The sequence below is a fragment of the Epinephelus fuscoguttatus genome, linkage group LG12 (genome assembly GCF_011397635.1).
Source record: "Epinephelus fuscoguttatus linkage group LG12, E.fuscoguttatus.final_Chr_v1".
Classification (NCBI taxonomy): Eukaryota; Metazoa; Chordata; class Actinopteri; order Perciformes; family Serranidae; genus Epinephelus; species Epinephelus fuscoguttatus.
Genome location: NC_064763.1, coordinates 28,666,253 through 28,693,802, shown reverse-complemented (window position 1 = coordinate 28,693,802; position 27,550 = coordinate 28,666,253). Strand labels below are relative to the sequence as shown.

Sequence of the window (27,550 nt, the reverse complement as noted above, 5' to 3'; positions counted from 1 at the left end):
GAATGACTGCAGCTTTGACTGTGTTGTGTATGGAGGATCCTGTGCCTGCAACTGTTTGATATCTGTGTGTTCCACAGTCTAGGGGAGCTATCTTAACTGTGTTCTTGCTAAAGCCGAAAGTGTCCACCTTGTCAGTTTCAGACTGTGGAAAGAAACTTGCCACATTAAAGGCTTTGAAATTCACAAATGTCTTTTCTATACAGGTATCCCTTATTGTGAAGTTTAACTTGCTGATAAGCAGATACTTTGGTTCCATCCTATACGTTAAAACCCAGATCACCTAATAATGGTAACTTGGTGAGGTCTATTAATAAAAAAGAAATACCTTTGGGTTTTGGATATTTGGTTGGACAAAAGAAGCAATTTGAATCAAAATCACCCTGGGCTACAGGAGATGCGATGGGATTATTTTTCTGACATATTATAGACTAAACCATAGTTGCTCAAAATTCATCCTGCAAACCAATGGTGGCCTTTCAGAAACATTTTGTGTGGACCCCTATCATGACATGAAATGCAGGCAATAATCATCCATGTATCATTTCAATACTTTCACTTTCAATAGCCTACATTTAATCAAGCAGCACAAAACATTTTTAAGCCAACAACAGAAGTGCCCTCAAAGTTGTGCATAATTAGGGGTGTGGCCTTTTTGAGTGACAGGCCATCTGCCAGATCCACCCTTTGCTCCTCCACAGCTCTACCCTTTCATCCAAATATGGTCACATCTGCCTCCAAAAAAACAAGATGACGACAGCTAAAATGCCAAACTCGAGGCTTCAAAATAGCAGTCTACAAACCAATGGGCGATGTAAAGGCAGCTATGTCCAATATTTTATACAATCTATGTATTTAATACACTATTTGGCTACTGCGTCATACTGCGCTCCCCTAACAAGTGTTTGTTGGACTATGAATGACAACTTGTAGAAAGCTACTGGTTGCATGGCAATTAGTGGCATCACCCGAGTGTAACAGGAATTACTTTCGGTCATCAAAACCAGTACTGATATGCCTAGTTCAGACCAAAGAAAAAACATTTTAGAACATTGCAGAGAAAAGTTGCTGCAGTGTGAACTGGGCGGTCTGAGCTCGACTTACGCTGGCTGATGGTCTCCACTGGTCAAATCACCGGCAGCTGGTTTTAAAACACAAAGCACATCACCTGTTTCTGTAGTCAGTCAGCTTGTAGTGAAGTCTGCTGGTCAAGTGAAAATGACTGCAGACAGTGTGCTTGCTGCGGCAGGTGCTCCACCCCGCCGAACCCTCTGTTTCCATCCTCATGGTGTGCGGTGTCAGATGGTGGGTCGCTGCTGCTGCTTGCTGTATGCACACATTCTCATTGACTGATTGGTGCTGGTTATTTATATTATAGTGGCATATTCATTATGAACACAGTCCATCTGATGCTCGTTTTGTTTCTGTTTGTCGCTGTTTCATCACTACTACAATTGCAGCTGGAGCCAGTATCTCACTCTCTCTATCCTCATTCATATTTTAAGAAGCTACAAATTATATTCAGCCACAAAATAAGCCTGAAAAGTTGGAAATCAGAACAGAAGTACAGAGTTGTTGCATAGAGATGATACACCATCTCATATAGTTGCATTGGTGTGAACCAGCAGATTTTTTGAATGTTGGTGAATGTTCGTCTCGTTGCAAATCTTTGGTCTGAACTGGGCTTTAGCAAAAGTTAGTGAATTGGGTGAGTAACTTGGTCATGTAATGCGAAAGTGAGATGTGTGCTTTTTTTCCTTTGCAATCATATACTGACTTCCTAAACTGGCACTAAATGGTTAACTCACAATAGAAAGTAAAAGAGGTAAAAGTGAATGAGAAGTAAAATTGATGCATTGATACATTTGGTTGTGTATTATTGGCATGCTTATCTCAAAAAGGTTTCCACTGATGCAGAAAAAGAGAAAGAAATTCTTTCCATACTTGATAGTCTCAGTCACTGATGGGAGATTGATTCCTCTAAAATAGCAGAGGAAAAGATAAAGTTGAGACCAGTGCAGGAGCCATAAGAGTAAAAGCCCATGAGACATGAGGTAAAAAGTTAAGGGGAAAAAAGAATGGAAATTGAGATACTCACTAACAGATGAGATGAAGAAATGGAATAGAAACCAGTCAGACTGGAGAGAGACAGACAGAAAGAAAAAGAGTGAGAGAAGAAAACCCCTGACTGCCATATGGTACAGAGTATTGGGCTTAATGAGGCGTGAGGCCATCCTCTCCACAGAGGCATTGGCCAGTCAGATCACACATGAATGAACACCGTGATAGGTTTAAAACACAGCATATGCCAACAGCTAGTGATATGGAACCAAACTACTGCTTCTGAAGGGAAAAAGAACGATTTACCCAACCCGGGCCACAAGCCAACACCCTGCAAAGGGCTGAAAAATGCTTTTGCAAAAAAGAACTCTGCCTGATAAGATAATGTTTTGAGCCTGATTGGTACTGAAAATATTCTAGCTAAAGTAAAAGAGAGACCTGATGATGCTGCTAAATGAAAAGACGTGAACACCCTGTGAGCAATATGCATGCGAAGTACCAAATTTAATGCCAATCCATCCAATACTTGTTATCAAGAACTGTCAGTCAAATCAACAAATGTCAGTCTCATGGTGGTGCTAAAGGCAAAGTCAGGGGGTCTCGTGGATATATCCTCTGAGCACAATGAATAGATATATATTTAAGTATATAAGTATTTGTCAAAATACAGTGGTCCTGTCTCTGTAACATTTCTGCTGTGTTTATCTTATGTACTGTGTTGTTTCGCTAGTGTCTTTAAAGAATAAATCTACCCGCATGGAAGCTAAGCAATGTACTGCTGTGAATAGGGCCACAGCAAAACGTACGTCAAGTGTATGCTATATTTGGAATATTTTCCCTGCTTTATCTTACACACTAACCAATCAAAGCAACAGTAGACTAGCAACTCCTGTATTCTGCTACGTAAAATTACTGTAATGTCAATGGAGTGAGGTAGTTTGGATAATGGCTTCAGTTCCCCATCGGAAAGGGCTGTCAGACAGCAAGGTAAAGCTGTGACATCATGCTAAATACATCGAACACTTGAACTGATACTGTATATCATTGTGATCCGGTCTACAGTTGTTCAGATATTTTAGTCTGGATCAAAGTGGTGGACTGACCAACAAACCGGCAATACCAGCTCTAAAGCCAGGATGCCAGCATGACTAAAAATGGGGGATCATTTGATGGATTCAACGATTTCAACTTTGACATTTCTACATAAAAAAACACTGTCATGAGTTTAGAACGTCTGTTTTTTTAAGAAAACCATTATCACCACAAAGTTAATTACAAAGCCCACCTCATTAAGTAGAAAGTTTAGGGAACGAGTGTTAAAAACAAGATGGATTTGGTTCATGGCATCTGAGCTTCCAGTAGCAAACAGGTGATGAATTCACAGCAAGTGTTGATGGATGTTATGAGAATAGTTCGCATAGCAGACACACCATCCTGATCCCTCGTCACACACATCCTGTCAACATCACTGGCAGCTGAGAGATGTGAAAGTCGGTGGGAGAGAGCGGGAGAAAGAGACAGCAATACCGAGCCAGAGAGTAAGCGTGTCAGAACGGGGGCCAGCTGTTAACAGCATGAAACGATTCACCAAATTTTCGATCTCACTGATGTCTGTTTGTGTACGAACCCGACCATTTGTCAGCGCTGATCACCTGTTAGATGCAACCAAGGCATGTGGTGACAAGTGATGGCTCCAATCTGCAGCCTTTGCTGCTATTGATCCTGGCAAATTAAACACACTGACAGATTAATTAAAACACACAAGACAAAGTTTCAACAGAGCGCGGCCGTATTGAAGAACAGCTGCCACTGTTTGAGAACAACCATTGAGGTGAGACATCGAGCGGACAGTAAATTCAATTCTCCTCCCCCCTGCATTTTCAAGCTTAATAAAAACTAAAGTGTGTGTGTTGTGAGTTTGGGCTGGAGGAGTGTGTGTGAGCTCCAAGTGGAAGCTGTGGTTTGTTCTGCCTCTGGTTTCCGCAGGGTCGGGTTCAGCGCGACACCAGCAGGAGACTGGTTACAGGAAGCTTTAGAGGAACCCCTTCCTGTTTTCAGTGTGTCACCAAATGTCTCTGGCTCTATTGGTTTATCAAATGTGATTAGTCTCAGTGTGCATGGGTGTGTGTATGTTTTAAATTTGATTAGTCTTTCCTTATAGAGCCACATAGACTTTAGCCACAGGGTCCCAGACTTTAGACTTCACACCAAAAAGGGCTGATTACTTTGACAGGCAGACGTGCTTTGTTTATTTAAGTGGTTTTGCGGGAAGTTCAGGAGGACTACCTCCACCCGTCAAAAGAAACCTGTCTCCTTTCCTCTCTGTTTTTGCACTATTTCAGTCACCTTCACACCACACTCACACTCACATGTTCTTGTGAGACTTCCTTGTTTTACCTGACTACCCACAAGGCCTGCTCAGTAGGTTAGTCTGTCTGTCAAAAACATGTGGTCCAGAGCAAGATTTCACCACATTTGACTGGTGAGAATGAAATCCCCATCATCAAGTCAAAATGTCCACTGAGTCAGATTTCCATTAAATTTGCTGCAGAGAGTCATTGTCTCCAAATGGGCAGCTTTAATTTACTGGGAAGATTCATATGCACCCGAGAGGATGAGCCATCTCTACACACAAGATCAGTGTGTCAACTTTATTTGCGAGCTGTATCATAATCTGGGGCGCATTCATGTTCCTTTGAGGATAACCCCTTTGAGTTTAATGGCTTCTTTATGCTAGTGCCACCCTCATGACAATATTGTATCTACAGTGCTAGTAAGGATGTTTGAATAGCAGAAGTATTTTTCTAAGTATGTTTCTCATTCTGTCCAGCATTTTCTACTGTGGAGCTTAAAAAATCTGCAACCTCCATAGGCCCCAGGCGTGGCCTCGAGGTTTTGCTCATGTTCCAGCTGACTTCCCTCCCTTATTTCTTTTTGATTCTGAATATTATTCATTTTGAAAGCAGTGTCAACCTGTACTCTACCAACAGACGGTGCAGCACCATTATACTGTTGTATAGCAATGCCAGCGAGCCATTCTCTATGGTTTTGTAGATCTCCCAGCTGAGTACATCTGTGCGTCTGGTGAGATGATTGAGTGTTGTTTAACAGGCTTGACCAGGAAACCACATGCTGGACATCACAGGGGAGATGCATCACCTGCTCAAAGTAAGTTCTTGGCTTCAGAAGTGTACAAAACCAGTGCACATACACAGATGTATGAGTTACAGGCATGCACATGTACATATACACACACATGCAAACCTGCACTCCCTGTTTTGCTGTCTTGTTCTCAGCTATCTCAACTATTTCCTTCCACCCTTTTGCTTGGGTCCCTTTATTTTATTTGCACTTTTCCTCCATTTGAGCTGTTTTTTCTTTATTCATTAATCAATGTTTCTTCTAGCTTGCATCTCATCTGTTGATGTCTACTGCATTTGAGCTGAGGCAAGAGCATGCATGTCACTACTTGTGTGATCAGCAGTGGCTTCCCAGCGGTCAGGACATGCTGGAAGTGAGCATGTCATTGGATTTGACAGGAACTCTGCAAGGCACAACCCACACAGGAAGGAAAATATGCTTAGACGCTGAAAAACACAGATTATACCCAAGAAAACTAGCAAGGAACCCATCAACTCAGTGGCATTAGCACTCACTGAAACAGGCCCCACACAGATCAGATGATTTCAGCAAATTTTGCATGCAAATAGTTTTTTACACAATGGAAATTTGCCACTTTAAATTACGCTTGTCACTTTTCATCACCAGCCACAATTCACGCTGTTCTCATGACCCAAACTTTCTCAGGATATGAACCTGAATCAGATGGATGTGCTATGCACGCGCGCGCACACACTCACACACTCACACACACACACACACACTGAGGCACCATAACCTCTACTGCCTGGGAAATACTTTAAGGAAGCGGGGGAAGTGGAAAGCAGGGAAACCAAGAAATAAATAACTCCTTTGTGTTGCGGCTACATAAACAGTGCAGCACATTATAGATTACTATAGTAGTCCAACTGATAAGAAACTTCCTTCACACTATTGCCACAAGTATATGAGTGTGTATGTGGGAGTGGAGACTGAGAGCAATCAAGAGACATCATAAGAAAGACATAAAGAAAGAGAAACAGAACAAATAAGTAAGAAAAGAGATCTTAGGGAAGACTAGTTTTGGCAGAAAAGAGAAACTACCCCTTACCTTAAGTGCGTATGTGTTCCATTCCTTTACACATGTCTTCTGATAACATATTTCCTTGTTTGGATATTAAACATTTGCTGATTTTCCCCCCATTTTTACACAAAGTGTCCAAAATTCAAACCAAGCCAGCCAGCCCAGTGTAATAATGTGATTGCTATCTATTGTAAATATTGGTACAATACTGGGAACATTCTGCCTTCGTCTCGACTCTGTTAGGAACGTGATGAAACCTCACAACCTGATTGCCGGTGCCAAATAGCATTAGACAAAAATGTAAACTGGGCCTACTGGACCAGCTGACCCAATTCTTCACTTTGTCACTATCTTGACAGAGGAAAACACCCAAAAGCTCCACAATCTCGACAGTTGGTTGGCAAGCAAAAGGAGAAAATACAGAACAAATCTGGAACGACATCCATTAAGGTACAAAGTCAGGTCGAACATCATTAGCATGTGTGTATGTGTCCTATCTCAGTTGCCACATATTCCATTGGCTCAGGAAAAAAGTTTACTCCATTATCCTGCAAATCGCTGCCCCTGTGGGGAGACTCTCGCCCAGGGAATCTTGGCTCGGTTTCGAGCGAGCCTTGAGGAACGTGCCGGAATGAGCAAATCAAGCCTCATTCACTCACTCTGGCATCAAAACCACCCAGGATGTCTGGCATGGGATTACGCCTGCACCTACTGCCAGAATAACTGCCGGCTAGGATTAGAAAAACGACTAACAGTTGATTACAACTGTTGCAACAACTGGAATCGAGGTCCAGGGGGTTCATTTAGTTGGTTGAGGGATATAATAATTCAACTGAGCAGCCTAATTAGGAGCAAATTACAGGGTTCAATAATTCAGCAACGTGCAGGCTGTATCTGTGATTGTAAAGACACCTCAGGAATAAATCACGTTAAGCCTGTATTTATCCACATGGCTTTTTTCGTTTCTCAGTCACTCCACAGGTCAATCTACCTTTCTTCTTCCTTTTTTAATTCATTTGCATCTCGTATCACTCTTCGTCATTACTTTCCTTGTCTCCCGTCTTCCCTCAGGAGCGGGACCATATGCCAGTTTCCACAGAATACCAACCATCCATCCTCTCCAAATACATGTTAAACAAACCTGCAGGAATGTGAAATTCAACTACCAGTATTTATCTAATCCCACTTTGGTTGGTATGATTAGGGGTCCAAAGCTTTTTATTGGAGCCACCGCACTTTTAAGTTCTAGCTGCAGCCTTTCTTAAAAATGCTGAGAAACAGAAACGCTTCTTTTTCTTCTCATCCGCTTTACGGCAGAGGGGCAAAACCAACCTGTAAAAACAGTCGGTCTAAACGGTGTGTGATGCCAAGTTAAGACCATGCTGGAAGACAAACAGCCAGTCATCCTTTTTTCATTTCTCGGGAGAGGTCCTCCTTAGAGCTGCTGGAATCAAGATAAAAGCAAGACAGCCTAGCTGCCGCAAGATACCAAGGGCTCACCCTACGCTGATGGCTTGGTTGCTGTGGCAACCACACGAGGTGAGAGAGAGGACATACCAGCACAAGAGTAAATCTCCTCACAGTAGATTCAGGAATGCAGGTGAAGTCTGCCTCCCTGCCTTTCTCTCTCTGTTTCTTATTTTTCCTACGTTTATAAATCTTTTTACCTCTAAATGAACACGTTGAATGGCTTCTTTTCTCAAAGCCCACTTTTTATGAATCACATCACAATGCTTCCAAGTGCACCATCCTTTTCTCAAATAGGACTTTGAGTCTGCTTTGCACTTCAGACACGACTTTGATTTCTAGACTCATTTATATTGATGTATAAATCAGGCTTTTGCCAGGGGAGTAATCAGAGGGAGCTTAAGGGGAGGGTGTGAGTGAAAAGAGAGAGTGAATAAAGAGATGAGACTACAAGGGAGACAGTGAATACTTGGTTTTGGCTGCATAAGTGGGACAATAGTGTTACAGCCAACACGGTGCAAGATTGAGCACCATGAGAATTAACAACGGCAGGTTTCCTACAAAATAAAGAGTGAAAGAGATAAAAGATTGAGCAGGAAAGAAGGCTGAAGGCTGCAAAGAAAACTTTGTCAGGGTTTCTCTTACCTCTAAGAAGCAGGTCCCAGCTGGGGTGTTCTCCTTGATGGAAGCATTGTAGAGGCTGCTGGAGAACACAGGTGTATTATCGTTAACATCCTGCAGCACAATGTCCACTTTCGCTGTGGATGACAACGGTGGGCGGCCGCTATCCACTGCAATGACGGTCACACTAGGTGCTGGCTCTGATTCAAAGTCCAGAGCCGTCGCTGTGGTAATGATTCCTGTGACCGGGTCAATGGAAAACCAGTCAGAGTGAGAGTTCTTGCCTTTGAGGAGGCTGTATCGGACGTCCCCATTGGGGCCCTGGTCCTTGTCCCTGGCAGTAACTTGCAGAACAAAGGAGCCAGGATAGACAACCTCGGGAATAGTCTGCCTGTAGGCCTGCTGGTCGAACAGAGGGGGGTTGTCATTGACATCAGTCACCTGTATGGTGAAAGATGACTCCGCCCTGAGGGGAGGCGTGCCAGAGTCTGTGGCCATAACCCTGAGGTCATATGAATCCCGTTCCTCTCTGTCCAAGACCTGGTCAACATATATCAGGTAGATGATGCTGTCCTTGGTTGTAAGAGCAAACTTCCCATCACCCCCCTCCAGGGACACATTCACGTTGGCGTACTCTCCATAGTCTGGGTCTGTGACAGATATCCGAGCTACATACTGGCCTGGCTGGGCCCCTTCAGAGATCCTTGGAGAGCCGTCCTCACTGAGGAAGATGATGGTCATGGTGGGCTGGTTGTCGTTGTAGTCACGGACATGAATGGTCACAAACGCATTGGTCACCTGGGAAGACAGTGCATGACTCATGTTAAATTCATTTGTGTTACATTATAGAAGTGGACATATTATTTTCAGTTTTATTTTTAAAAAAAGGGAATTTGTCCATGTTGGATTAGACAATCAATTGTACAGAAATCAAGGTAACAATGACTCTTTAGGAATACATTTATGTAATACAATATTTATCACCTATCATCATTAAAAGCTCAGAACTTTGTGCTTAATGCACTGCAATGAATAACCAAAATGTGGTTACCTCTGGGTGGCTGGCGTTATCCCTGGCCTGGACCACCAGTTCATGGACCCTCTTCACTTCATAATCCAAGGGCCTATTCAGAGTGATGACCCCAGACTTAATATCCATGACAAAGAAGCGGTCAGGGTCACTCTGACGTCGGTTGATTTCATAAAGGACCAGACCATTATCGCCCTCATCCTCATCTGTTGCAAAGACCTGAAAAGATAACAAAGTCAAACACTGAAATTAAAATGAACCTTAAACTTCTGAGTTAAAAAAGAATAATACGGAAGCATTGAGTCACTTTCTAAACACTGACAAGACTTGAGCTAACCTGTAGGATGCTGCTGCCTTGTGGGAGACTTTCAGATATAATAGCGTGGTATCTGCTCTGATTAAAGACCGGCGCATGATCGTTGATGTCGGTCACAGTCACTTCCAGGGTCATGGATCCCATCCTTCTAGGAGAGCCCCCGTCAAAGGCCTCTAGGACCAGGGTGTACAATGAGCGTTTCTCCCTGTCCAGAGGTCCATTGACAACAAGGTCAAGATACAACACCTTGTTAGCAGCTCGCTTGGTCTCCAGTCTGAACGGTTGGCCTACGTTACCCTCTCGAATAGCATAGCCTTGGGTGGTCAGCTGGTCCTTGTCCGCATCTGTCGCAGGCTCCAGGGAAAACCTTGTCCCCACTGCTGTGTGCTCAGGGATCTTAAGAGCAGCTTTCTTTTTGGGGAACACAGGCGCATGGTCGTTGATGTCATTGACTGTGATCGACACCTCAACAGTGACTCCCGTCATCGTCACGGCAATAAAGCTATAGTGGTCCCTCTGCTCACGGTCCAGGCGGCGTGCGGTTTTAATAATGCCTGTGGTTTCATCAATGTTGAGATCGTTGCTTACGCCTGTGCCCTCATGGTCTGAGATGAAGTAAAGACCTCCAGTTTCACCTGGCGGTAACCCAGCGCTGATATCACCAACAATGGTCCCCGCTGGTTGCTCTTCATCCAGCTGGAGCTCCAGTGCTCCAAGGACAGTTGTAGACTGAACAAGAACAAGGATGATGCATAAATAAAAGAGTGACTTCCGTCGCCAGAGGCTTGAACACGCACAGGGTCCACTGACCCAAGCCCTCCGTCTTGACCCTTTACTTGTTATCGGCATGGCTGGGTTCTGCTACACCTAGGAGAAAGAAAAAGGGAGAAAGATTAAAAAAAATATCAGCCAGAAGAAATATGTATCTCTTCAAGTACAGACATGTTTTATGAAGTGTGAATTGAGCAATTGAAAAGCTTTTTTCATTTTCAATTTGAAAACACTGAAAATTCACTTGCTCCCTGGGCACAAAATGAAAACAAACTGTTCTTTTTCTGAAAGTATCTATCTTAAATCCTTGCATGACAACATGCTAACACTTTTACAATCCTGAATCTATATTTTAGACACTGCCTGATGAATTTCAGCTTTTCCCCCATTAAACTGACATATATATAACATTTTGGAAAGAACTCTCCAGCTGGATCATGAAGATTTGAAAGAGCATGAAAATGGAAGTCTAAATCTGTCCAGGATCCACACTGGCTTGAACCACATTGAGGACAGAATCATAAACTATATTTATCTGAAGGATAACATTTTTTATTCGCTGGGTGAGAACATTTTAAAAGTGTCCAGAGTGGTCACGCTCTGAGCTCCCAAAGGAAAACACATTAAAGACACTGAAATGGGCATCAAGATCCTTTGTAGGATTTCTGTTTCATGATAGCAAATGCTTGAACACACACACACACATACACACTTGCAAATACATGGAATGCATGGGAAAGTACATCTATAGCTGCTTCAGCAGGGCCTTTATGGGGAAAAGCAGTCATTCAAGACTGTAAGCTTAGCCTCTATGTTGCCCAAACTCTAAATCATGCACAAATCCATAAAGATAATATCCTCCTCATGCTAATGCTATATCAATCTTATCAGTCATAGGCTGGATCTAATCATGAACAGATACACATACTGTAACTGTCCACAAAGGCATGCTTCAGTACAGGGTCAAACACTTTTTGCCAAAAATTCTATAAGTTCCTGGTGTGCCAGAAGCATGGATATGACTCATGAGTTATCACATGGCACACTTGACTGCCAGAAAGGCAATCACAGGAGTTTAAAGGCTATCTAAAACTCACCTGACACTGTTATCCTGCAGCAAACCCACCATCTGGTACTTCTAGCCAGTTAAAACAAACACCAATAATTATTTGCAAATGGTATTTGACCCAGGTTTGACACACATACTTTTGCACAATGACATAAAGCTCTGGAAATACAAATGTAACCTGTATGGCCGCTGGAAACTCTCACGAGATAGATGCTCATTTTACCTCTTGATGAGGTCCACAAATATTTAGATTATGTTCAAAATGAGACCAATTGTTTATGCATGTTCCCCTCGTATTTACAAGGGAAGATTTATTGAGCGTATAACTCTGCAAAACATCCTGCAATGAGGAGAACCATCCAGCCCTAACGTAAGTCATTCATCACACTTGGAAACCAGAGGGATGCTGCTTTAATAATCTTCGACACTGAACACCTAAACTCTTTGGAATGTGAATGAGCCCTGCCTCTATTTGCTAATCTTTGGTACGAATGATCAAACTATAAATGCGTAATGTAGGCAAAGGGCCAGTAGCAGACAGGAGGTTAGTTGTCAGTGGAGGATGTTGGCCTTTGCTGGCCAGCCATATTCACCTAGACAATCACTCCCCCAGTGCATATATAGTCTGGACAGTTAACTTTAGGAATGTCCTTGACCTCTAGGGAGAAAGCCAGCCTGCTGCCGGCTGCAGTATCTGCACATGCGTTGAATTGAAGCATTCACATTCACACGTACAGAAAAAAATCGTAGGCTGACCTTCTTCCAGGCCAACGGAAAGGTTGGCTACCATTCCATATACAATGACAAGATGAAAAGCAGCTTCATCCAAATAAATAGCTCATCTCAATGATGTTGCACTCTGCAAGAGGATTAGATTCACTGCATCAATCACCACAATGTTGACACCATAGACTGTAAGTAATGGGGGTAGCCACCGTGACATCGCCAATTGGTTTGTGGATCCCCATTTTGAAGCCTTGTGTTTGGCATTTTGGCCATTGCCGTATTGGATTGTTTAAGTGAATTATATAAAAACTGACACCCATACAGTTGTCATGACGGGGAAATGAGCTATAGGGACCAAAACTGTTTTTGTACCAGCCTGTAAACATGTTTATTTCTGCTGTTAAGTTGAACATTTTAACATGGGGCATCTAAAAGGATTGACTTGTTTTAAGAGTCAGCCTCAAGTGGCCATTTGAGGCACTGCAGTTTTTGGCACTTCCGCATTGGTTTATTTTTCATTCCTGGAAGCTGCCACTTGGGTGATACAAATGGAAATGCTTGTCTTTGAGCTTAATGTAATTAGTTTCTTTTCAGTTTTTCCTCAAGACTGTAGTATGAAAATTACTTTAAGGGTGGACCTAATTTCTTTCTACATGAGTAACAAATCATTGCTCATAACATGTGGATTGATGCTATTTAAAAAACGACACTGCTATTTATTTTCAATTTACATGGCTCCTGAAAGACTATTTACAGTTTACATAAAAACATAAAGCAAATAATTTTATATCTAATGAATCCATCTGCAATCATCCACCCCCACCAGTCTTTCTACTGACCCTGACCTCCTGCGGTAGTTTATGAGGCCACTGAGGAGGAGAGATTAATAAAGTCTATAGCTCCACTGGGACAGCGAGGGGGACACTGATACTGGCCCCTACGGTATGGTCGCCGACCTCTACATCTGGTCCAAACGGCTGCTCTGGACAGTTGCTGCACTCCTACGCAAAGAGGGAAGCAGGGCTGAGACTGAGCGTAGTCTGCATACACGCCTTTCCTTTGTTGTGTTTGCTCTGTGTCAAAAGAATTTGTGAGTGTTTGTGAGTGTTATGGGACTGCCTGTCTTGAAAAAAGCGCAGGAGGGAAAGCGCAGAGAAGTTGAAAGAGGAGGTCTCAGAGAGACATTCAGGGGTGTGATGATGAAAAGAAACCTTTAACTACGGGGAGGGAAACTCAGAGTCAGAGTCTTTGAAAACCCTGCTGTGATGAAATCAACCCACGGTGCCCTACAGTACCATAATGCAGCCATTGAGAACACCAGGGAGGACAGAAAAAGAACAAGAGAGATGGAAAGAGTGGATTTAGGACACAATAGAACAAGTTCTGAGGAGTGATTACAGTTTGCTTTGGCTTGACTGCCTTATTGTCTTTAGGGACCCCTGAGCTGTGTAGCAGAAACCTATTATTGAAAAACCAAGTCAGAAAGGGTGTTCTCCAAAGTGTGTGAGAATATGTGTCTTTTTGTCCTCTCTCCCTCATTGCTTCAGCTGAGTGTCAGTAAGGGGTTATATTGATGAACAGGTCGCACGGCTGCAATCTGTCACTGTCAATGAGCAGTCAGCGCATGACATCATCTCCCTATTTGACGTGTGCTGTAATACACTTGTGTTTACACTGGAAAACACGAGCTGATGAGGAATGGAGAGAGCAAGGGCTAAAATATAGCTCATGCTGAAAGGATACTGGCTCTAACAGATGGCCAGTGGAAAAGAAAGCCACCTGATTCACTCCCTCTAGTGGCCCTCTTTATAACATTCTGCTAATTATGATGAATGACTAAATGAATTAGAGTGTCTCTAATTTCTCCCCAAATGCAAAAAGAATGTACTAAAAATAAGTTGAATGCAACAAAGAATGAGTTTCAACCTGTCTGTCGGGCCGCATGGGTCTTTACACATCTGTGTCTTTGTACGCCTGCACAACACATGTGCATGCAAGCAGTGACATCATCTCTGTGCGACCACATTGACAGGCAGGGCAGACCCTGAGGGCTCCATGCAGTCTCAGCCACATTATATCTGGCATTGCACCCCCATAATCTGCCTCTGCTGCGCACAAGCCTCAAAGCCTCAAATACATGGGCCTCCACTCTTCAGTGCTGTTACCATATAATAGAAAACCATAGTGTTTTCTATAGGATGTGACCATTTAGAGCAATACAGCATGTGTGTGAGGATGTGTGTGAGTGTGTTCACACTGTCGTATCTCAGTTGTGAGGAATAGCTTTTCCTCATGCGGTGCCAATCCTTAACAGGCCCCTCTATCTCCCCATCCCTCCCATGTCCGTCCCTCCTCCTTCTCTCCGTCCGTCCCCTCTAATGGATTTTGCAGATCTAGTTGGGCACGCCATGGCTGCCCGTGGGCCAAGCTAAACAGGACCAAAAGTCACGAAGTTCCATGTAAAAAAAAATGGCCACTCCGTACCGCCTCTATCTCAACCATGTTTCTTGTGCTTTGATGGAACAGCACAGGATTGAATTCAGCTAGTTCCTCAGCGGTTGAGAGGTCTGGCATTGCCTGTAGATAGTTGGCAGCCACTCATTCAGCCCGGCAACTGCTTCTGTGTCACCCAGAACAAACATTGGCTAGGTCTTGTGATTGACAGTAAAGTCAGACAGGGGGAAGAATAAAGGGAGAGGCTGTCAAAACGAAATACACAAGTTAACGTCAGAAATACAGTACGCCTACCACAAACACAGACATGGATACAACCTTGCCTTTGCATATTAAAAAACCTGACCGTTAAAATCAGATATAGGGAGGAACTTCTTCACATCTTGCAACAGATTTTTTGCAAGACATGTCATGCATGTGCTCTATTAAAGCAGCAACAATTAATCAATTAGTCCATTAGTTGTCAACTATTAAATTAGTCGCTAATTAATTTGATAACTAAACTGAATGTCTTTGGGTTGTGGACAAAACAAGACATGTGAAGATTCTATCTTGAGCTTTTGCAAACACTGATCAGCACGTTTTGCCAACTTATCAATCAATCAAAGACATAATCAGATTAATGGACAATGAAACTCATTGTTAGTTGCAGCCCTGTGCTCTATATGGTGTTAAGTTACTGGATTGTTGTACTTTTGGTGCTGTTTGAAAACATAAAAAAAGAAATTTACGACAGTTCTCAGCAAGTGTACAATTACAGGGTGGCTAAAGCAACACAGAGTCTTTAAATGACTGAGAATGAAAGGTTAGGCCAGGTTGTGGTGAAACAAGCTGCAGCGGTGAAAAGCTCTGTGAGAAGAGGGAGGTGAGGGCTGAGAGTCTGGTGGGGGTAGAGGATGGAGGAATGCTTTGCATCTCAGTTTTCATGTCGTTTGGGTTGAGTGTGTGTTTAGGGGGACGACAACTCTGACCCCTGTCTCCCCTTGAGTCGCCTTTCCCCGGATCTCTGGATATAGACGTCCTGTTTCAAACCCCAGCTGTCACCAGCACTGTGAGCATATGTGTGTGTGTGTGTGTATTTAAGTCCCCTTCTACACACATACACCTATGTTTCCTCAGCTCCACTTTTACTTTTTCCCCTATTCCAGACTACATCCAGACTACACTAAAGATGGATATCAATTTCAATTTATTTCCATAGGTGACTCAATCAAAACGGAACCTACAGTGTCGTAGCACCAGCCCCTCAGACAGCCAGACGTCCACTGTCTGGACAGTTACACACACACACACACACACACACACACACACACACTGAAATATAAATGCACGTGCTGCACCTAAGTACAATCAATATTAATACTACTGTGTGCCGAGAGAGTTCATGACTGTGTCATACAATTGGGTTACCTCACCCAGGGGGGCCTGCAGCCATAAAAGCTCTCACAACCCGTGAAACCCAACCTACGTATCTGGTTTGTAGAGAGTGGTAGAAACTAAGTAAGTAAGTTTGAATTAATTATGATGGCCACGCTGGGCTGGAGCGTAATTAGTTGATCTGATACAGAGTGACAACTAATCCAGCCACAAACACTGTCAAAGGGAATGTGGAAATGAGGTCTGTAAAACTGATCTGAGGTTCAACTTTTATCCAGTCGTCCACCATCATGTGTCTTATGATACATTGTTTTCCAATTACTTGTATTTTTTAGTTTCTCTCCTCATTTTTCTAACCTAATTTAGGGCAAAATCAGTTATTAAAAACTCTTGTACTGGGAAACCAAGCTGCAACATTTCCTCCAGTTTACCTCAACTATGTGGAAGCTTTTGTTTTTAATTCTGTCCATGAAATGTTGCTCTGGGGTTTTATTTTATGACTTATTTCCTACATAAATGTCCATGTCAGTGACATCAGTGAGGCTGCAGAGGGTAGGTGGGGAGGAACACGTCATCGCAGAGAGAAGTCAGTTCACAGTGAGAGCAAGCGTCTGCGCCAGGAGCCTACTGAGAGTTTCAAGTCCACACTATTCTGTCGAGTAGAATAGAAAAGAATAAACTAGAGGACACAGGTCCTATTCTCCGATCAAGGAGGTGAATGTCGCTTGTATGTGGAATTATTTTTTGTTCCAATCTGATGGTGTTTGGAGAGTGAGATATTTTTTCATGGTTTGGCTCCACGCTCTCATTTGGATGTGAAACGATGCGATGAAAATGAGGTTTAACTGCTGACTTGTTGTATAAGGTTTGTTTTATTCTCAGTCATAAAACACCAACCCCAGTTGAACATTATGTGTCCTCATGTTGGGGTCAATGCTAGTTAAGATACTATTCAATAAGATAATTTTTGATATGTTGCATCCCATTCTTAGCCTGCAAGAGAACCATCATTGTGCTTCTAAATTTATTAGTGAGCTATATTTGACTAATTCAGTCTGTAGTTGAACACTGTTACAGGTCAAGGAGCGGTTGAAGTTGTCAGATCAGTCTCAATTCACTATGCTGCTGCAACAAAACTTTAAGTTAGGCACGTTACACTTATATTTTTGCATCTCTCCACGAACATTCTTACTCAAGTCCACTGGGATATTAGTTGGGGGAAAAATAACCGCAAAAGACTCCTAAACTCTGCAGAAACAGCATGACAATTCAAAGCTGGTGTGATGACTCAGATTTGTTTATTTACCCACACAGAGGATGTCAAGCTGGAATACAGTCACACACATACTTACAAACTGCACCAGGTCCCCTGTGACAGAACGTCCTAGATTTTACTGCCCGACAGGCCAGAAAGAGAAAGACAACGACACAGCCAGAGAAGGGAGGAGCAGAGGAAAGAGATGTAGAAGAAAAGTTTGATTCTGAATGAGGTTTCCTTAAAAACAACATTGCCACGGTGACAGAGACAGAAACATAAAGAAGTTAACCATAGTCTGAGTGAGTCTGAATCACTCACACACATGCATGCAGAGGACTCACATGCACCCACATAAATAATGTACCCTCTGGACCATCCGTGAAGGCATGGAGCAAGTGAAAACACAGCCGGAGGTGATTCACTAACCTCTCAGCCTTCAAGGCCACACTGCCAAGTGAATGTGCAGTGAGGTTAGTCTCTCTGATGAGTGTGTGTGTGTGTGTGTGTGTGTGTGTGTGTGTGTGTGTGTCTGACTACTCCTTTCAAAAGGGAAAAAAAGGAAAAAGTGGGTGGAAATTCAAAGAATATGAGGTCAAGACAGAGTGAGATAATAATACAAAACAAAGAATAATCAAAAAAAAAACAAATAAACAAAAAAAGAAGATTAATGTGGCGAGATATCCTTAAAGGTGAAGCAGCAGCTGCCATCTCCCATCACTCAGCGCCCCTCCCCATCAGAGCACGTTTAATATCCCACAAGGGCAAGCTGTTGAGCCCGGCCACGTCCATGGCTCTGTCAAACATTATTACCTCACTGGTGAAACTGAGATAAATAACCTTATGGTGGCTCAAACAAACTGTTTTTTGTTATTCATGATTCGCATTTTGAGTTCTATCTGACAAGAGAACACAAATTCAACGCTCTGTTCATGAAAAGCAGAACATTAACTGGATGTATTTAAACATCAGGAAATAATCTTAACTGTGTTGAATGTGGAAGACATTACAAAGCACTTAATGGCTTCATTTGGCAGAGCACTGTTCCACAAACGTGCAGAATGCAACGCGCACACATAGTTATGGTTATTTATTAGCTGGTTATTTGGATGTGAGTATTATTGGACAGCGTGCATGAGCAATGTACATAATCTTCCAGTCAGTATATATTCATTCAGTATGTATTTCTTTGCACTAACTGTATAGTTTTCAACCTACAGAACACTTGAATTGTATATAAACATCTTCTGGTCACTGGTGCATTTTGTTTTTTTTAATAGGGTGGCATGATGGTTGTGGTTTTCAGACATTGTCGCCTCAAAGCAAGAGAGTTCCTGGTTTGAACCCCGGGCTGGGGGAGCCCCTCTATGCAGAGTTTGCATGTTTGACAAGTGTCAGTGTGGGTTTTCTGCGGATACTCCGGCTTCCTCGCACAGTCCAAAGACATGCAGGTTAACTGGTGACTCTAAATTGGCCGTAGGTGTGAATGTGAGTGTGAATGGTTGTCTGTCTCTGTGTCAGCCCTGTGATAGTCTGGTGACCTGTCCATGGTGTACCCCGCCTCCCCCCCAGTGTCAGCTGGGATAGGCTCCGGGCCCCCCGCAACCCCCAACAGGATAAGTGGTTACGGAAAATGAATGAATGGTGCTTTTTATATTTATGTAATATTTATATAAACACCTATTCTTGTACATATTGTGTACATAATAGTCCTGTCTATTTTTTACATTAATTTGTCCAGCTTTGTTCGTGCTGTTATGTCTATTTTTGTGTAAGTACATTGAGTGCAATGTAAGCAAGTCAAAGTCTGTGTATGTGTTCACATACTTGGCCAATAAAAGTGATTCTGGTTGTGATTCTTATGTGTGAGTATGTTTTGTGGGGTAAAGTAGTATGTTTTTATGCTAAAGAGCTTATGAATCATTAAATTTGGATGTCTGGATCTGAAGTCAAGGCTAGGGATGTCTCCATCCGATCTCAAAGATTGGCATCGGGGCCGAATGAGGCATTTTTTAACTAATTCGGATTGGCTATATTGAGCTAGCCTGAGCTGATCCTTTGTTTTACGTCAGCTGTTACACAAGTGTTTTTACTCGCGAAGCTTTCACGCACAGCAACGCAACAAGTTCAGCAATCATCAACTCTGCAACTGAGCACCGTGTCTGTGTAAAAGCAAGGGCTGAGCCCTGCCCATGGCAAAACACCACACGTAATAAGCGAAAGAAAAACACAGTATAAGACTGTTCATTTATCAAATTTACCTCATTTATGTGCACTTGTTTTATTTCAGCTCGGTGTGAGAGAGTATTTTTGCAGTTTGCTTTTTTTGTCATAGGTTATTTGGTGCGTGCTTCACCACGTACACTCTGGACTCCACTGCAGGTGTAATCTGCTTAATGTACAGACAATGAAAATAAACACTGAACAGAATATGGTTTATTCAGGTATCTCAGGCAAAAGGCTGAGTCAAAGCAACAAACACTGGAGAATACTCTCTTAAAAGGACAGAGCAAAGCTAGAGAGATATGTTATTCTATTGAGGACTTTTCTAATTTGTAAGAACAAACAAAGAAAAACAAAACAATAAAATACAGATTGGTTGCAAGGATTTTTTTTCTTAATGCACTTAATACAGCTAATTTATTGTCAAGCATATCCACCGGATTCATTTTAATGACTTTAAAGTACATGAAGTGTGCAATGTGCAGCTATATTATCAAGGAAAACAGAAGTATAAGAACTGGACTGAGTATCAGTAGATACTTAATATTAAATGACTCGGATCAGGATCGGGATCAGGGGGAAAAACTTTCTCTGGGCATCCCTAGTGAACGCTATGCAAATAATCGCTGTAGAGTTAATTTGAAATTTCGACTGCAATGTTTACCAAATGACCTGTTTGCTTTCTGAGCATGATTGTGTAGTATACTTACACACACTTGCTACTCAGACAGTGTCGACTTACATTAATTCCCGGGGGTTTATTCTAACCTCAATTGCCTAACGCCAACCTTTAACCTAACCTTAACCCAGTTATAATTCAGAACCTAAAACTCTAAAATGAATGTTTAACATTGTGGTGATTGCTGTGGGGACACATGGGAGATGAGTCCCTATATGTGGCACACACTCACACTCACACACACACACACACACAGAGTATGATATCAGAAAAATCACAGCGTTTGTTAATGAACGAAAAGAGGAAAGGCTTAAAGACATAACACTCAGCTGATAGCCAAAACAGGATCAGGAGAAGGAAGACCAAGGATCCATCTTGTGACTTAAAGACACACACACACACACCAACACACACACACTTTAATCTTTTCCCACATTCCACCAGCGGCATGGCCTAACGGCAAACCAGGCAGAAAGTCATATTAGGTCATGTTATTGTATCAGAAAACACATAAACATTAATCAAAGTGATAAGATGTTTTGTTCAAAAGTTTGCCAGCTAACAGGGGGGTGAAAAGAGGTCACTCAGTATCTTCCAAAAAGAAGAGCTTACTTTCACTGGGAGCAACTGAGATTTTGATTCTTCTTTGTTTGACAGGGAAATTGTCAAAAACCTGTAATTACTCATCTCCAGCTCAGAATATGGGACTGAGACTTAGCTTATTAGTTATTAATTTCTCCATCAACTCTCGGGTTAGTGGCGCGCCGACAGCTGTTCTCCAAGAGAATGCCTTTGTATCATGTTACTCCATTATATTTCTTGTGGTAAGCCTGGGAATTAAGTCTGTCTGTCTTTGTTTTAATTTGCTTTACAGAGTTAAACAGACATCAATAGTCGTCAGTTAATAACGATGGAATGAAATCATGATAAAAAGGCAGAGATGGGTTTGAGGCTCCAAATGAAAAATTAACTTTGGAGCTGATCAATAACGCTTTGATTCTCTGACAGAAATATCAATGGCAAACAACACAGAATAATATATTTGATCTTCCTAAAGGCCACTGCTTTCAATCTCTAAGATGTCAAGAAACAAAAAAAAACTTTTTCTCTGGCCAACTTTTTCTTTTCCCTCCTTTCGTCTAACACCACCCACACACATCCAGCCTCTGAGTCCCTTAACTTGCATAACACGTTGCACTACCTGAGCTGCGGCGCCCTACATGCAGCTCTCAGCTCGGTGCAAGTGTTTGAAGTTACCAGAAGCTCAGATCATCTCACTTACTTCATTAAAAACACATGAGACTCTACACAGACAGGCTCTCTCTTCCTCTCTCCACTCGGCCCGCTTGCCTCAGAGCTTAGACGCTTCTCATCCATCATGCACCCAGATGGGCAGAAGTTACCACGTTTCATTCATCTGAGCTCAGAGCCATTCCCACATCTATCTCTTCCTGTGACTAATTAAATTAATACATCACTTCATTCAGAAACATATGTGCATATACTGCACACATGCCTGCACCAGTCGCTCTCTCAGCGGGAGGGAATCGATAAAGAGATCCGAGCAGAAATGTCTCTGCTGGCATCTGAAAGATCAAACTAGGACACAGTGCTGAAACAACTTGTCGATTCATTGATTAGTAGATAGACAGAGAATAATCAACAATTAAGACATTTATCAAGCAAAAATACCAAACACCTGCTGGTTTTTGACATTTTATAGACTAAACAGTTAGATAACAAAATAACTGAGAGATTAACGGCTGATGGAAATAGTCATTAGCTGCCCCCCCGATGAGACATCTCCATCAACTACACAAGCATTTCCAAAGGCCACACACTTGCTCGCATTCATACTTGCATGAACAGGAGCAAACTCACTTCTTCCATCCATCTACTGCAGCAATGAGAAACCCAGAGTTCCGACGATCTAGCCACACTTTGGCACTCGGGAGCCAGTGTCACAGGTCCAACCCACGTTGGAGAAGCACAGGATGGGGAAACTCGAGACAACACCAGGCTTTAGAGGACTTCCATCTGCAGCTTCCTCCAGGAATATAACAGCCCATTTCCAGTAGTCATTATCCCAGAGCCAAATTTACAGGCCTGGCCTGGTTACGTCGGCCAGTGGATCAACGTCTTTTGTCAAATTTGAGGATTACACTGTAGCAAGTAAAGACATTTGAAACGTGTTATTTTTGGAGCACAGTGGAACAAGTCCAAAAGCAGCACCTACTGTCCCGCTCTGTAAAGATGCTTTTTTTTCCTTTTCAATTTAGCCAGTGTCTGTAGTCTTTCCCATTCAGCTGACCTGATCATTACACTAACAGGATCCCTACTGCCTGGACAAAGACCATGAATAACGACAAGGGCAGTTTCTTCAAAACTGGGCCTCAGAACAAACAAAAATTGAATTCACCATCTGAAAACTCCAGCTAGTCAATCACTCTGCGTCTGACAGGAGAGTCCAGTCATTTCCTTTGATTGGCTGAGGCGGTCATACAGTAATATCTTATCCAGAGCAGCAGATAGATGGGTCTTCATACTGTAAGCAGGAAGGTAAGATCTGTATTTCCCCAGGGAAAGGACTACAGTGCACTGTCAGAAAATAAGCCTCAGTCTGAGCTAAAAGATGAAGTATGACTCAGGACGATTATGTATCAGGGTCTGATTCATTTTGCCAAAGTTTGTTTAATATAAACACGTTTCCACGACCACACATTGCAAAGTATGAACTTGTACCTCATAATTCAAACATTATCTCCCTAAGTCGTAGCAGCACGAATGAAGAATGAAACAAGCAAGGATGGCAAATGCTGAGAAACTTTAAACATGTTTTTGAAGGTGGCCAGCCAAAATAAAATTGCGAAATAACAACTTGATGCTGTTATCTTTGTTTAGTTTTTGATTCTTGTTGTAGAAATCCAACTAATGCATTAATATACTTAAAGGAAAGGTCACTGGAACCAACCTGACACAGCCATATTTCAATTCACGTGTGACTTTGGGAACCACTTTCCCTGCATGTAAGCACACACACAGCTCAAATTTTACACTGATGTAATTAAATTTCACGATTATAATCACAGCAAGATGGCAGACTTGCGATTGTAGCTGCCATGGCAACCAAGGGGCCCTGAGGGTGCAGTTAATGAAATGTGGAGCAATCAGCAAAGGGGGATTCCTTATCAATGGAAATCTTATTTTCTGACTCCACTACTCAAGCTATTAATAACTGTCTGGCCCTCCTGTGGATGGATGATGCAAACAGAAGAGGCTTTCCAGGAAATCGAAGCAACTCCATCGTGCAATGCCGCAGCTTAACACCGGTTATAGTTCACATGCTGCCTAATAAACAGAAATCACAAGAAATCCCCTCAACATTGAGTCTCTGGTTTATGTCATGACTAAGGCAGAGGTCTGTGAGGTAAATAAAGACACCAACACAAACCCCAAGCATCAGCAGCGTGCAATGAGTGAAAGATGGAGGGTAAATAATTCCACTAGCTACTTGTGGAGCCAGAGAGGGAGAAAACAAGCTACAGTTTTTTTGGTTTGCTGTCATCTGCTACTGATTCAACACTGTGGTGAGTGTGTGTTGTGTTTCCGTACTTGTGAGAACAAATGGTTGCATTGCCTCTCCTCATTTAAAGGTGCTAATTCAGCATTTAAATCACTTGGTGGTAAGAGTTAGGGCTGGGGTGCAGGGAATGTAGTAATATCATCGAGTGAGGTAAGCTTAGTCTTGTGGATGAGAGCATATTGTGCTTGTGTGTGTGTGTGTGTGTGTGTGTGTGAGTGAGAGAGAGAGAGAGAGAGAGAGAGAGAGAGAGAGAGAGAGAGAGAGAGAGAGGGAGGGAGGGAGGGAGTCTCTGAGTCACTTTCCGATATTTGTACTCAGAGGCTGATTTCCCATGCACAAAAAACAAAACCCAGGAAAAAAAACAGTTGGGATACAATTAGACAGATTCTTGTTTGAGCTGCAACATTTGGGTGGGAAGATGCTTTCTGTTTCTCCCCTCACTCTCTTTCTCTGCTGGCAACACTCCATGATTTGGGTTGATGAGCTGAAGCAGATATTACACCACATCTGTCATTCTCTACAGCTTTCTCTGCAATATTGCACGTACGTGTGGTGTCTTTGTATTCTTAATTAACAATTCAGACAATCGACTTTGTGAGAAAGGATGAAATAAAATCATGCACATAATGAAACTTGGCGGAAAAATACCAAATCTTCTTCTAATGTGGGTTTTGTGGGAACCACAAAGAGAACAACGGTGTATACAGTACAAGCGGGATTTCTGTGTCAATGTGGGTGGCGAATGCGCAATTTGATTACACTGTATATCTCCGGAGTTTAAAGTAAACTCTCAAGATTGCTTGAGATTTGCTGAAGAATAAAGCCTCAACTTGGACATTCCCTAAAGTAATACCATTAGAGTAAACAGAAAAAGATCCTTAAAGACTGTGGATAGTGGTATTATATTTCATCTTGAAAAAGGCGAAATTGATTAAAGCTTAAAGCAGAGATTTGGCGATATTTGCCTGCATACCAGATGTAGCATTTTCAAAATACAAGTAGTAGGAGAATAAGATGCAGAAACCAAGCCAGGTTTAATGCCACATTGCTGCCAACAGGCATCCCAAATAATCCAATGTACAATGAAGGGAATGGGGGTTGGACGGTAGCGGGTACTAGTCAGTCACCTCCTCCCAAAAACTGCAATAAAGTCTTTCAGCAGATGCTCTTGAACACAGCCATTATGAGAATCAAGCCCCTGACCCTGGCAAAGTCAGTATCATGCTCATCCATTCAGCTGCACATGAAGTGCAAGGTAAACAGCTGAGTGTTTACTTTGTTGATAAGCTCGACAAAAAGACTTGACACTGAACTGAATGAATAGACCTCTTTGGCTCTACATGCTCGCCTTTAACAGTGTCAGAAACTCAGGTAGTGATGGGAATAACATGAATGAACAGCTCTTCTTGGTTATTAAATGAGGAAGAATCATTCACAGGGAGGTCAGGGGTTATGGTGGACACCTCAGCTGCCACACCACCATAACATGGTTGTCTAGGCTTAAACTAAGAATGCCTGTTTTCATAACCACATCTTCTGAAAATCTAAACTAAACTCTTGTGAAAAGTATCCAGAGTTTGGTGCGGTCCTGCTCCTGTATATGAGCTGTTATAAAGAGCCGATGTGAGTAATTATAAGTTGTTTGTACAAATATAAGCCCTGCTCGGGTGCAGCCACACCAACAGATATCCATATGGTTCCTGTTAGAAAATGTCTTGCTGCACGCCTCATCACTCCGCAAGAAACCAAACTCTTACTGGTTGTATGCAGACCAGAGGCTGAGGCTGAGGCCAGTATGCTGCAGAACTGGAGCACATGAGACCATGTAAGTGGATAGTGTAATAATGCAAAGATCCGTATCCCTCCAAACAGCAGAAAACCAGGAGCTGTGGATGCCAGCAGACACCAGATATGACTGGAATAACTATTGTGGTTAGGTGCTTAAATATGCCCCTGGGTTCCCATTTTTAGCTTCTGGCCATGTAAACATATATAGAGAAAAGTGGCTGCTATAAATACACTTTATGTTTTAAAAAAACACAATTCTGTCAGAATGTGTTTGCTGGATATTAAAACTACCTTAAATCTACTTGGAGTTCTTATTTTTATATGTTTAACATGTTATACGGTCTTTAGTGTCGACTGAGATAGTCCCTCTGCCATTTTCTGCTTCTGTTTTCCTAATCATACAGAAAGGTGGAAAGCTGTACACCACCATCAGCAGAGCAGACCCCACTGCAGCTAATGATTTAAGTGCCTTGCTCAAAGGCATAAGTACTTCAAATTCTCTTCACCAGTGACGCCTCTCAGTCGTCTTAGATTCCTGCATTGTCACATCAGTAGGTCTTGCCAGGAAATAGTCCAAAGTATTCTGGACCGTTTTGTGCGCTTCATGGTGTTTCCCTTTAAGTGGTTCTGTCCTCCCTCCAAAACAAAGTGTAGGAAACCCTGAGAAGGACACCACTGACTTACTGTCATCAAACAGTCCCATAAGACACAATGAGCCTATATGCTGGCCTAGAAAACTAACCTCCCTTTCATGTTTAGCATATTTCAAAGGGTGCCTGCTCCACTCTTTTCCCTTTTTCCACCCTGGCTGTGTAGCTGGTTGGCTATGAATGGTAATCAATAATCAATATGAGGCTATGCTGCATCATCAAAATAAATTGATCTTGTAACACTATTGTAGCCTAGTCCCTGTAGTATGGTCTCCCTACATCTCAGTTAGCCTGACCAGCTACCAGCTCTTGCATGCAAGGTGCAGATGCAGGGTGCACCCATCTATATGTAAAAAACCAGAAGCCAGAGGTAATTTCTCTCCCTTCATTCCTTCCTGATCAGATGCATCAGTGAACACAGAGGATGGGAATAAAAGGAACTGTCACTTACATTCATCTGACCCACTCCGCAGCTCTAGATGTGCGCTCTGGATACCCCCTCCAAAACTGATTAGTATGCAAACGGGTTTCCAATTCCCCCTCAACGACAGACAATCCACCAGGACAAAATCTTGAATGGAGCCGTGCTGGCCAGCTGGACTGGGCTTTTTTTGTTTTCACATAATATCCACAAAAATGACAATTGAGCCAATTCCACAGATTTCTCTAATCCGGCAGACCGGTGGGTTGGTTTACTCCTCCAGCGAAGGGTCTCACTGCGTGTCGGTTCCCGTGTCAGGTGAGCGCGTTTGGATCAGCTGGAAAGCTCTACGGTTTCTTTGCAGTCTGCAGAAGAAAAGGAGTCGTCTGTGGCCCTGCAGTGCTCTGCCCGCTCTCTCGCTGATGTTAAACGTTTCTCTCCTCTTTTTCTCCCTCTCAGCATCCAGTCACTCAGACACGGTGTGTGTGTGTGTAAGCGTGTGTGTGTATGCGCTGAGACAGAGCCGCTTCAGGGCACCGTGCACCTCACCGACTGAAAGCCGACTCCTCCGCCACAAGGCCCAGCCCCCCTACTCTCCTCCTCCTCCTCCTCCTCCCTACACCGACTTGGGTTGCTAATTTATTCGGGTAGCTACACAAAAGGGGGGACAAGAGAGAGGGAGGCTGTGGAATACAGTGGGGAGTGAGAGGAGAGAGGAGATCGGAGAGCAGACTTTGGTGCCCCCCAGCTCCGTTTGGTGGAAGTAGTCTTTGAGACAAAGGAGCGCACCATGCGCCATCAAAAGAGGGGTTTTAGCTCAGCGTGGCACATTATGCATGGAAATGAGTCATTATTAACAGCATCATTTCTATTTCCCTT

The 27,550-nt window shown here is 42.8% G+C and overlaps 1 protein-coding gene across 1 annotated transcript in view; it reads right to left on the bottom strand.

The window, feature by feature from the left end:
* The window catches only part of LOC125898217 (protocadherin-16-like), a 94,351-nt gene extending 67,093 nt beyond the window's left edge, over positions 1-27,258 (bottom strand). Inside the window, exons 1-4 of the mRNA XM_049591956.1 lie at positions 26,702-27,258; positions 9,697-10,542; positions 9,381-9,578; positions 8,354-9,127 (exon numbers count right to left, since the gene is read on the bottom strand). Coding sequence (XP_049447913.1) covers positions 8,354-9,127; positions 9,381-9,578; positions 9,697-10,524 — 1,800 coding nt within the window. The 5' untranslated portion in view covers positions 10,525-10,542; positions 26,702-27,258. The remainder of the gene's footprint in view (positions 1-8,353; positions 9,128-9,380; positions 9,579-9,696; positions 10,543-26,701) is intronic.
* Between the last annotated feature and the right edge of the window lie 292 nt (positions 27,259-27,550).